This window comes from Pleuronectes platessa, chromosome 15, assembly GCF_947347685.1.
Source record: "Pleuronectes platessa chromosome 15, fPlePla1.1, whole genome shotgun sequence".
Classification (NCBI taxonomy): Eukaryota; Metazoa; Chordata; class Actinopteri; order Pleuronectiformes; family Pleuronectidae; genus Pleuronectes; species Pleuronectes platessa.
The window spans coordinates 23,037,477-23,050,089 of record NC_070640.1 but is presented as its reverse complement, the minus strand read 5'-3'; the positions used below and the strand labels follow the sequence as shown (position 1 = coordinate 23,050,089).

The 12,613-nt window shown below is 41.4% G+C and overlaps 1 protein-coding gene across 4 annotated transcripts in view; it reads right to left on the bottom strand.

Moving 5' to 3' along the window:
* opcml (opioid binding protein/cell adhesion molecule-like) overlaps positions 1–12,613 on the bottom strand; it is a 322,331-nt gene that overhangs the window by 46,374 nt on the left and 263,344 nt on the right. For all 4 annotated transcript variants that reach the window (XM_053441824.1, XM_053441826.1, XM_053441827.1 and 1 more), the window contains one exon: positions 12,093–12,218. In XM_053441824.1, coding sequence (XP_053297799.1) covers positions 12,093–12,218 — 126 coding nt within the window. The remainder of the gene's footprint in view (positions 1–12,092; positions 12,219–12,613) is intronic.

The following is a 12,613-nucleotide window of genomic DNA, read 5'->3' as shown; positions in this document are numbered from 1 at the left end:
GCTTTGGACCGTCAGTCAGGGGATTAGTGACGGATTATAAATAGAGGTTTTGCTTTTTATTTATTTTTTATGATTTTGCGTCACCCATTGTCTGTCGGCTTGTTCACTGCTCATTAGTATTGCTAATGTGAATTATTTGGCACTACTTTAATAAAAAAGCTTATTTTCCTGATAACATCAGCGCTGTGTTGCTTCTCTTACTCCTTGACCAATACTGGGTTGTAATAATATAGATCAAAATGATCTACCTGTAATTTTGACCCAGTATCAAACCACTACTGTAGTATATCTGAGGACATAGAAGAAGACAAGTTAAACTCAGCAGCCCTCACCCCCACTGACTGCTACAGAGCACTGGTCAAATCGGCTTTCCATTACCAATTCACATGCCAAGTGTGAAGCCAGTACGTTGAATGGTTCTCGAGATATGCTTTCCACAGACAGACAGATGTTTGTGGAATTAGTATAGGTAGATCTGCCCAAACTGTCTCAATATCAAATCTTTGTATCCATTCTGAAAAGGATTGGTACATGGTTCTCATTTAGTCTGGACGCTTGTTAACACATGCTTTAGTATAACATATAGAGCTGCTGACATCTGCATACCACCTCCTGCACATATACATGTCAGACATTTTCAGTCATTATTTCCTTTGCTCTCTGTACCCCATAATAATACTTCACTCTGCCAGCCCCATCACTCCATATAGAGGCTTTTATTAGGGCCCGAGCACCGAATGGTGAGAGGCCCTATTGAAATTGTAGGCATTATTCTTATTATTATTAGGGCCCGAGCACCGAATGGTGAGAGGCCCTATTGAAATTGTAGGCATTATTCTTATTATTATTATTCTTATTATTCTCCGAACAATGAATTGGCTTTTTGAGGGCTTCAACATGCTCAAAAAGTTTTTAAACTTTCCAGTAAATTAGAGAGTGGTGAAAATTTACGTAATCTGGAGTATTTGGAAATGGGCGTGGCAAAACGGCTCAACAGCGCCCCCTGGAACCAGCCCTTAGGTTTCCACATAAGCGATTTTCACCAAAATCTAGACACTGGTGTAACGTGAATAATCATAGAAAAAAGTCTCTTGGAGCATTATGAAAAACGCAACAGGAAGCCCGCCATTTTGGATTTAGTGGCCATTTTGGCCAAATTCCACATTTTTAGTTTAATGTACTTGTCTTAGAGCTTTCATCAGATCAACTTAAAAATTAGACGCGTGTCATCACAACAAGATTGAGAAAAAAAATGATCAACGGAATTTTTTTCCGTCACTTCGTGTGACCGTGGCGTGTCGTCAAAGTTTGGTTCCACGCCATCAAAACACGAGCATCTGTATCTCAAACATACATGGTCCAATCAAGTCCAAACTAGACATGTAAGAGAAGAGTCCCGGCTTGATGACATCTACACAGAAATAATGACTTAAAATCACAGCGCCCCCTGGTGGCACCAGGAAATATCTTGTTTTTTGCTTGTCTTACACTTGGATGTATTCCTCCTCATCCACTGACCTCAACCATGTCAAACTGTATCAAATGGGTCTCAAGACATTGATAATGAAGGCATAAGATAACTGTGCCTTTTCGTCAAAGGCCATATTAATGGCGTGGCATCAAAGTTCATCAACTCGCCGCGAAACACGAAATTGCTCTAACTTCAGTGTTCATGGCTCTATCTCACTCAAACTAAATGTGTGCAACAACATCCCCCCCCTGAAGATTTTCATATGGTTTTAAGGAATGGGCGTGGCAAAATAACTGACTAGCGCCCCCGAACGGGCAGCCCCGGCACTACGATTGGCCGACATGTACAAAAATCGATTTGGGCACGTGTCTTTTCATAACAAACAAATAAGTCTCTTGGATAGATATGCTAGACTAAACAGGAAGCCCGCCATTTTGGATTTATTGGCCATTTTAGCCCTATTCCACATTTTTACTTTGATTTACTTGTCGTAGAGCTTTCATCAGATCAACTTCAAATTCAGATGAGTGTCATCACAACAAGATTGAGATAAAAACTGATTAAGGGATTTCTTTCCCTTCACACCGTGTGACCGTGGCGTGGGGTTAAAATTTGGTTACACGCCATCAAAACACGAGCATCTGTATCTCGAACATACATGGTCCAATCAAGTCTAAACTAGACATGCAAGACAAGAGTTCCGGCTTGATGACATCTACACAGAAATTAGGACTTGAAATTACAGCGCCCTCTGGTGGCAACATGAAGTGACATGTTTTATACTTTGATGAACTGCTCCTGGCTGCTTTAAGATATACAGCTCAAATGAGCTCAGTCAAGTCATTGAATCAAGGTCAGAATTGTGACATTTCCTCAAACCATGTAAACATTGATGTTTGGCGAAGGATCATCCTTCGCCAAAGGACACGATGTTTTCATAAGTCCACTGTGCATTGTCTTATCACTACCAAACTTCTGTCACATGATAAGAGTACAAGCCTGAACAGCTCTATGTGTCAATATTTCCTCAGTGTCATAGCGCCACCTACTGATTCGCCAGGAAACAGGAAGTACTTTGTTAATCCACTCTGCATTATCCAACCGGCTCCAAACTACTGACCTATGATCACAATACTGATCTGAACAGCTCCACATATAAATATTAGTTCAGGGTCATAGCGCCACCTACTGATCAGTGTGAAAATTCAGTTGTGTTAACATTGTCCAATTGACACAAAATTGCTCACGCTACATCAGAGCGCCTACATGAAGAGATCTATATGTCTGTGCGTAATAATAGTGATGGCGCCACCTACTGGCAAACCTACTGCCGCAGAGCACAAAACGCATGCAACGTGGAGAAGTGCATGCTCGATCGATGATGTGCGCTTGGTCATCGATCGCTCTCTCCACCGACCGCAACAGGCTTCAACGTGCGGGTGCTCGGGCCCGCAAGTGCTACAACGTAGCCCTAGTTAGGGCCCGAGCACCGAATGGTGAGAGGCCCTATTGAAATTGTAGGCATTATTCTTATTATTATTATTCTTATTATTCTCCGAACAATGAATTGGCTTTTTGAGGGCTTCAACATGCTCAAAAAGTTTTTAAACTTTCCAGTAAATTAGAGAGTGGTGAAAATTTACGTAATCTGGAGTATTTGGAAATGGGCGTGGCAAAACGGCTCAACAGCGCCCCCTGGAACCAGCCCTTAAGTTTCCACATAAGCGATTTTCACCAAAATCTAGACACTGGTGTAACGTGAATAATCATAGAAAAAAGTCTCTTGGAGCATTATGAAAAACGCAACAGGAAGCCCGCCATTTTGGATTTAGTGGCCATTTTGGCCAAATTCCACATTTTTAGTTTAATGTACTTGTCGTAGAGCTTTCATCAGATCAACTTAAAAATTAGACGCGTGTCATCACAACAAGATTGAGAAAAAAAATGATCAACGGAATTTTTTTCCGTTACTTCGTGTGACCGTGGCGTGTCGTCAAAGTTTGGTTCCACGCCATCAAAACACGAGCATCTGTATCTCGAACATACATGGTCCAATCAAGTCCAAACTAGACATGTAAGAGAAGAGTCCCGGCCTGATGACATCTACACAGAAATAATGACTTAAAATCACAGCGCCCCCTGGTGGCACCAGGAAATGTCTTGTTTTTTGCTTGTCTTACACTTGGATGTATTCCTCCTCATCCACTGACCTCAACCATGTCAAACTGTATCAAATGGGTCTCAAGACATTGATAATGAAGGCATAAGATAACTGTGCCTTTTCGTCAAACGCCATATTAATGGCGTGGCATCAAAGTTCATCAACTCGCCGCGAAACACGAAATTGCTCTAACTTCAGTGTTCATGGCTCTATCTCACTCAAACTAAATGTGTGCAACAACATCCCCCCCCTGAAGATTTTCATATGGTTTTAAGGAATGGGCGTGGCAAAATAACTGACTAGCGCCCCCTAACGGGCAGCCCCGGCACTACGATTGGCCGACATGTACAAAAATCGATTTGGGCATGTGTCTTTTCATAACAAACAAATAAGTCTCTTGGATAGATATGCTAGACTAAACAGGAAGCCCGCCATTTTGGATTTAGTGGCCATTTTAGCCCTATTCCACATTTTTACTTTGATTTACTTGTCGTAGAGCTTTCATCAGATAAACTTCAAATTCAGATGAGTGTCATCACAACAAGATTGAGATAAAAACTGATTAAGGGATTTCTTTCCCTTCACACCGTGTGACCGTGGCATGGGGTTAAAGTTTGGTTACACGCCATCAAAACACGAGCATCTGTATCTCGAACATACATGGTCCAATCAAGTCCAAACTAGACATGTAAGACAAGAGTTTCGGCCTGATGACATCTACACAGAAATTATGACTTGAAATCACAGCGCCCCCTGGTGGCAACATGAATTGACATGTTTTATTCTTTGATGAACTGCTCCTGGCTGCTTTAAGATATACAGCTCAAATGAGCTCAGTCAAGTCATTGAATCAAGGTCAGAATTGTGACATTTCCTCAAACCATTTAAACATTGAGGTGCGGCGAAGGATCATCCTTCGCCAAAGGACACGATGTTTTCATAAGTCCACTGTGCATTGTCCTATCACTACCAAACTTCTGTCACATGATAAGAGTACAAGCCTGAACAGCTCTATGTGTCAATATTTCCTCAGTGTCATAGCGCCACCTACTGATTATCCATGAAACAGGAAGTACTTTGTTAATCCACACTGCCTTATCCAACCTGCTCCAAACTTCTGACCTATGATCACAATCCTGATCTGAACAGCTCCATATATAAACATTAGTTCACGGTCATAGCGCCACCTACTGATCAGTGTGAAAATTACATTGTGGTAAAATTTTCCAATTGACACGAAACTGCTCACGCTACATCAGAGCGGCTACTTGAACAGATCTATAAGTCTGTGTGTAATAATAGTGATGGCGCCACCTACTGGCAAACCTACTGCCGCAGAGCGCAAAACGCATGCAACGTGGAGAAGTGCATGCTCGATCGATGATGTGCGCTTGGTCATCGATCGCTCTCTCCACCGACCGCAACAGGCTTCAACGTGCGGGTGCTCGGGCCCGCAAGTGCTACAACGTAGCCCTAGTTTCTGCATTGATATTGTGACTTTAAAGCTGTCTCTATAATCAATCAAATTTTATTTGTATAGCCCATATTCACAAATTACAATTCATCTCATAGGGCTTTAACAGGGTGTGACATCCTCTGTCCTTAACCCTCAGCAAGAGTAAGGAAAAACTACTAAAAACCCTTTTAACACAGTAAAAATATGTAGAAACCTCAGAGAGAGCCACATGTGAGGGATCCCTCTCCCAGGACGGACAGAAGTGCAATAGATGCCACGTGCAGGAAAACATCATCAATAATCAAAGTCTCTAGCAGCATTTGATGAGGGTAGACATCCCGAAGGACAACCCAAACATGACATGCCAAGCAGTCCCGCTGCAATCACAGTCCATGGTCAGCAACCATCCAGACCACGATCCACCATCCAGACCAGACGCCACTCCAGTCCTCAGTCACCGTCCACCGCCGCCCACCAGGACCCATCAGAAGCCACCACCGCGGTCCTGGTCCACCGCCCGTGCCCAATGCCAACGCGACACAGGGTCCACCACCAGCACCACGATCAGCCCACATGACTCAGAATCCGCCACACTGGATCCACCACCACGACCCCCGGTGCGCGATCAACAAACCGCCATCCATGGTGCGGCCACAGAGGCCCTGGATCTGCGGGTGATAAAGCAAAGGGATTCCGGGGAAGGGGGATAGGGATGGAGAAGAGGAAGGAGAAGCTGGAAAGAGAAGCTCCGTGTGTCATGTGTCATAAAATAGAACAAGTAACGTTCTGGCGCACTAATTAGCTCTAACTATAAGCTTTATCAAAAAGGAAGGTTTTGAGCCTACTTTTAAACGAAAAGATGGTGACTGCCTCCCGAACTGAAAGTGGTAGATGATTCCACAGCCGAGGGGCTTGATGGCTCAAAGCTCTGGCTCCTACTCTACTTTTAGAGAATTTAGGGACGACAAGTAGGCTTGAATTCTGGGAGCGGAGTGACTATAACACAGACTTAAAAAATCACTACTCATCCCATACATCACAATCAAATGGGCCTGTGCCTTACCTCCTAGTCTAAAATGACAGACTACATGTAAGGTACTCTTTCAAGTGTGGAAGCCACTGCGTGAAGTGTCATGTTATGTCACTTTGTCCCCTAAGGATCCCTCCTCTGCCTTTTTTTGAGACAAACACCTGCACACTTCCTTTGTCTTACTCCAGTGAAGGCTGCTTCAACTGTGTCAACAGGCAATACTGGAGTATTGTTCTTTCTGGAGGGAAACATCATTGCAAATAGCATGCCACTCATTTCTGCTGTGTAAAAATGAGCGCTCATCAGGAATTGATATCTGCCGGTACTGCTGTGGTTCTTTTCATCATGGTTTAATACTTGATCATATTTGTCCGACCAATGAGACCATTATATCGTTAGGCAAAGACATACAACATTGTGCTGCAGGTTAGATATGCATCATGGTCTTGTTTCAAGTCCCTGTGATTTTCCCGATATGTCTTTATTGGGAGTGGCTAGCACAACTACTTTGAAAAGAATGAAAAAAATAGATGTTTAGTGGAAACTGTGGTAGGGGGAACAAATTAGATTTGTGTCAGTTAAACATTTAAACACATTTAGTTTGAGTTTTTTTGTCAGCAGGCAGCGGTTTGTTGATAAATAGCTATAAGAAGCCACTGTACACAACCTGCTCAGCCACAAACAGCTAGAGACCAGCTGGTGAACACAGTGGAGCATGTAGCAGCTTAAGAGCCTGATATTTCCCTCAGGAGCTGGTAGTGACCAAACCAGAGCAAAAACATAGGGAATTTTGGAGACAGATTCATCAAGTGGATCCCAAACATCTCCACATTTGGGTTTCCTAAGAAATAATTAAATATTGATTTCTTTGAATAATTTATTTTTACATGCTTTTTTATTGTATGTGTGTGTGTGTATCCTAACTTTCTCTCACATCATTTAAGTTGTTTGCATACTTGTCCCCTAAAGCGCCTAGAGGCAATTATTTTCTCTTATGAGTACAAGATCATTAACTAACAAGATAAAAAAAATACCCACTTTGTGGTTCTGGAAATCTTGTATTTGCAAATATATAATATAAAAAACGTTATGTATTTCAACCATTTACAAATGTCTGCAGTCATCAAATGGCCAAAGAAATTCTGAATAAATGCTAATGCCAGCAGGCTATCAGGGTCACACTTTAACTTGTGAGATAACATCTGCTCATTTACACTGAACAAAAACTAAGTACAAATGGAGCTGATTGACACATCATTATAGTTTTGCAGCTATCATATTATAAACCTTAGTCAATATTAAGATTTTGATCTGATGATGGCACAAGATGAAAATTAAAAGAATCACATTGTTACAATTCATCTTGATAGAGGTTTAGATAAATGCTGCCTTCAAATGGAACCTGTGTACACGCTTGTAAAAGCCTGGTGTCCATGTGCTTACACTGCTGCTAAGCAATGAGCTAGCTGGCACATAATGTATAGGCAGAGAAGGAAGATACATCTTTTTGGGGAGATCAACATTTTACTCATATTTTGAATTTCAAAAGAAAAACTCTAAACGTATAGAATATTAAAAAAAAATAGCACCTCACAAGAGCGCATACCTCTGTTCAAGACCCAACAGTCCCCCTGAATTCAATCAGACCTTATAGCTCAGTCAACAAAACAATTCTTGTGGAAAAATTATATTTTGTGCCTATGCATCATTTTCTTTGGAATAAGTAGAAAAAATGCCCTATGTGTAAGAAAGTGGAGAAAAAATACTGATGATAAAATAGCCTTTGTCCCAACCAAGGCAAAAATTGAATTAGGTATTTTTGTTGCATGTCCCACCTTCCACCAAGTTTTATGGAAGTCCTTCCAATAGTTATTTTGGTAATCCTCCTAACAAACCAACCAACCAACAAACAAACAAAAAAGTGAAACCTGTGAAAATGTCGGCAACTCTAAGCTTTCAGAAAAAAGCAGATACGAAGAAGAGAATAACGCAAGAGATGGGGTGTTCATGTAAAGACAGTAGTCGCCGCAAGACGCAAATGGCAAGTGGTGGTCCAGCTGACAGACACCCTTATCCCTAATGACATGGTGCCAGTGTGGCTTAGACAAAAATATATAGGCCCATAGAGAAAACACATGTGATCCTGGTAGAACTCTGTAAATAAATGTCAGGGAAGTACAAACATAAATTGTAGAGGTAAAGAATGTGTAGGGTTAAAAGACGATGGTGTCACACAGCACCATAACGATCAGTGAAGGTGTGTTTGTGTCACATAACAGCAGTTTCTTGTTTCTGTGGTATCACTACATACTGTATGAGATGGTATTTCTGTGGCAACTTCTCACTGTAAGTGACAGCCAGTGACAATAACAACAGCTCAGTCACAGCAGCATTGAAGGAGAACATAGATTACAGCCCCGCTTCAGTCTGCAGTAATGTGAAAAGGAACAAACTGACATGTGTGAGGGTGTACATTCACAACCTCTCCACTTTAATGAGTCTAAATGGGTCTAAGGATCCATATTGCATTGTCCACTGAATAAACTGTTTTCTCCAACCATATATCTTCTGGTCCTTTTAGTGGCCAGCCGCCAGGGGTTCAGTGGACACTGTTGAATAATTGATGTAGTCCCCATGGAGTTGAAATGGGGACTGAGTCTTGCAGTGCAGAAAATAAAGGTGAAACTTGAATTGACAGGGTACATATATTAAATAATGGTTGTTCATTTAGAGGCTGGTACTCTGCGAAGCTCTTACCAATGTCACCATCCCTGTTGGACGATTTATCGGCATTCACTGTGGAGGCTTCAGCGCCTCCCATCATTCAAACGTGAGACGGCACCAGAATTCCTCAAATTAGGCAGTGCAACCTTACATTGTTCCAGTATTTCCATATTTCCTCCTTGTTGCCTCATGTCACTTGTCAGTTCTCATATTGAACAGTGAGGTCTCTTTCTGCATCATCAGCCATAACAGTGGAGTTGCTCATGTTCCTGACACAAGTGAGAGTGTTGAAAGTTTAAATGGTGTGCCAAGAAAAAAAAACAAGTATCAAATGGCAAGCCAGGCTGCACGTCAGATTTGAAATCTCTTAGAAAATGTGGTTTAACTCAGGGAGAAGGCTGCTCACTTCAGTTCCTGTACTAACAGACACAAACACTATCCTCTGAGGGAACAGTCCATTATCACTGGGGACAGACATGAAAAGCAAACGGTGAGGAGCTAGTCAGGGAAATGCCACTCTGTGGGAAAAACATTTAAGATTCTGACTCCCTGTGAGAATTTCTTTGGCTGCCCAAACATCTTGCCATTTCATTAGTGCAACTCAGAGAAATGTCAAGTAAGATAACCCATTATCTTTTCCTGTTGATAACATACACACACACACATTCACACACATCCCAGGTCTTTGGCTGAGGATGCCTGTGCATTACTTTTGAAGTGTGATTCAATTGCTTCATTTGCCACTACTCTTGCTCCTGAAGGTAAGTTTTCTTGATGGGGCCATTATTGGAGCAAAACTATTGAAAAATGTGAATCTCATTCCATCTGTGGGTAATGAAAATTGTGAATCAGTAGATGGATCTGCACATCAGAATTAAAAATATCTGTGTGAATTAGTGTGTGTAATCAGATTTGAAATTGTGTTAAATAATCGCCTAATGTTTATTGGGATTTGGGAATGTGTACATGAATCTGCAAATCTGTAATAATATGTATAATGGGTATAAATTGTATTAATATCAGTAAATGTGAAGACAAATCTGGAAACGCATACATGGATATAAATGGCTGAAAGTATTTAGCCTCAAAGTCATCGGTTTCTGATCAGCCGGCCACTCAATGTGCTTTTCTTTTGCAAATATTGATGTAGCGACTTTTCTGTGTTTTCAGTAGCTGCAGCCTTCATACCACTAGGTGGTGATAGCAGTTTGTAGTGGCTGTAGCCGTGGCTCACCAAAGTCCATTCACAAATCTCTGAAGTCTTTATTTTCCTTCTCTACGCAGATTTGAGACATCTGTCATAGACGTGATCGGAGCCTTCACACTGTATTCATTGTGTTATCTATGGGGCCATTATTGTAGTGAGGTTCTGCAGAGACAAACACTGCGCCTTCTGCATTTCTCGTTTTTCCTAACCTATCTGCTATATGTGGTCTGACAAGCAGTAAATTCATCAAGCACAGGGCCTAATAAATATCACTATTTTACAGATTTGGCTACACGTTTTCAGATATCAAAACACTTCAAAATTTTGAAGCATATTTGAAGGTATTTTCTTTACACATGTTTAAATCTGATTACACAAACACACATATATTCTTAAGAAATATTTGCAGATCCATCTACACATTCCCAAATCTCATTACACAAAGAGATTATTTTACACGTTCACAAAATCTGATTACAAACATCTGAATTTAAGACTCACATTCGTCAATAGTTTTGCTGGAATAATGAACACATATTTTGCTGCTGGGGCAGCTTCAATCCACATGGCCACGTAGTGGCATATCTTCTATGATATTCCTTCTCGTGAAACAGAAGAAAACATGTTGACTGTGTCTTCAGTCAAATGATTCAGTATCTTTATTTTGCTGCTTTTATCTTGAGGATGTCTGTCCTCGAGTTTCACTTCTCCTTTTCTTATTTTGTGACTTTGTGAAAATATTCTGAGAGAAAATGAGGTTCCACTGAACAAAAGAATATCAGCATTTTGTACTGTGACTCATCAGCCGACATTTTCACGGTTCAGTCGCAACATGGACTGTCTCTGCTACAGTTTGTATTACACAGAAATGTGAAACTTTTACCTCTTTAAACATGTAAAAGGGGTAAAATTTGCAAAAAATATACCATAGAAGTGCCAGATTCTATGTATGTAAAAATCATGAAAGTGGGCGGAGACCCCAGAGGGGTGTTACAGACTGTAAATGGTACCATCTGGCCAGTGGTCATTAAAGTTATTCGTTTTGAAGGTAATTGCAATGTGCTTCAAAGGAATGGCTTTGACTGGTAAATATTGAGGAACCAACTGACGGAGAGCTGGCTGAGGTGGTGCAGGGCTGCTTGTTGATAATGTAGAGAGAAGGAGGAACAGCTGTGCTGTAAGCATTCATGTCATGTTGGAGACTGAACATCTGATTCTATAGAAAAGCAGCGCATGACTCACCCTGCTGAATGCTCCGTGGGAAGCATAGAGCCGACACAATTAGAACACAGCTCACACATGCATGCACACACAGGGGAGGGCAGAGCTTCTTGGCTTCCCTTCAGCCTGAGAGGCACCAACAAAACAGAACCGACCAAAACCAGCTGCGGCCTCCAGCCAAAATCATGGTTGATTAGAGTTGGGTCCTGTCAGGCCACCGATTGTGAAGCTTCAATCCCCGAATCCACCAAGTATAAAAGAAAACAATGCCTCATAGTCAATAGATCAAAGTCTGATTATAGTCATTGTTAATCACCTAATGTTAACTCAAAAGCTACAGATTCATACTCTGCCGGAGGTAAATAGCTGTCGTGCACGTAGTCGAATATTCATATTCAAGTGTTGCCACATGTGTAAGCGTAGGGGTCCAGTCACCTTTACAATAAAGGAATCCTACCTTACTCTGGCACATGTGTTTGGTGAATTACCTTCGGCAGTTAAAGAAAACGAGTACATTTTTCTGAAATATTCAGTTGTGCGGAGTTGAAGCAAGAATTATTGGATTGATGACGCAGAAATGCAAATAATAGTAATCGTAATATGTAAAGAACTCATTTAAATCTACGACTCCTCACAAATGCATGTTGCACTTATTAACTTTGTTCAGCACCTTTGTGGCTCCAAATAGTAACTAAAGATTGTCATTCATAAACCCAACAATCCTGTTTCCACTGACTTTACCTGTGGATGAGACGGCAGAATACAGGGCTTTGACATTAAACTCAAATGCAATAAAATAAATAACAAGCCTTTGTGGCTTACCTCTTGGTGAATGGTGCTTCCATATGATGCTGGCCTCAGGTCGACCCACCGCCAGACACATGAGATTAACGTTGCTGCCCTCGTTCACTGTGATGTCCTTTGATATGTTGGTGATCCTGGCGGGTACTGAGGGGAGAAAGAGAACAATGATTGATGCTTTATATCTTAATTAATGACACGTGGGCAAGGGACTAACCATTCCACATGCTCAGAACAGTGATGAGGTTAAAAACGACCCCCGGGTTGGGGACTCAATTAGTATGAAATTAGCTGACAAATCTGACAATTCTCTGGCTCACTGTGGTTTTATACATGATTGATTTTCTTCTTCCGCTCGCATCTTTGCCAAACTGCTCATTAGACAAGCATCCGACTGATTTGGAGTAAGACATGATTTCATCTGTCTGACCGGAGCACTTAGATCTGTGTGTGATAGTGTGTATGTTTGTATACTAACTTCCTCTCATATCATTGGGGGGGGGGGTCTTGATTAGGTGCACACACTGTAACATAACTAACTC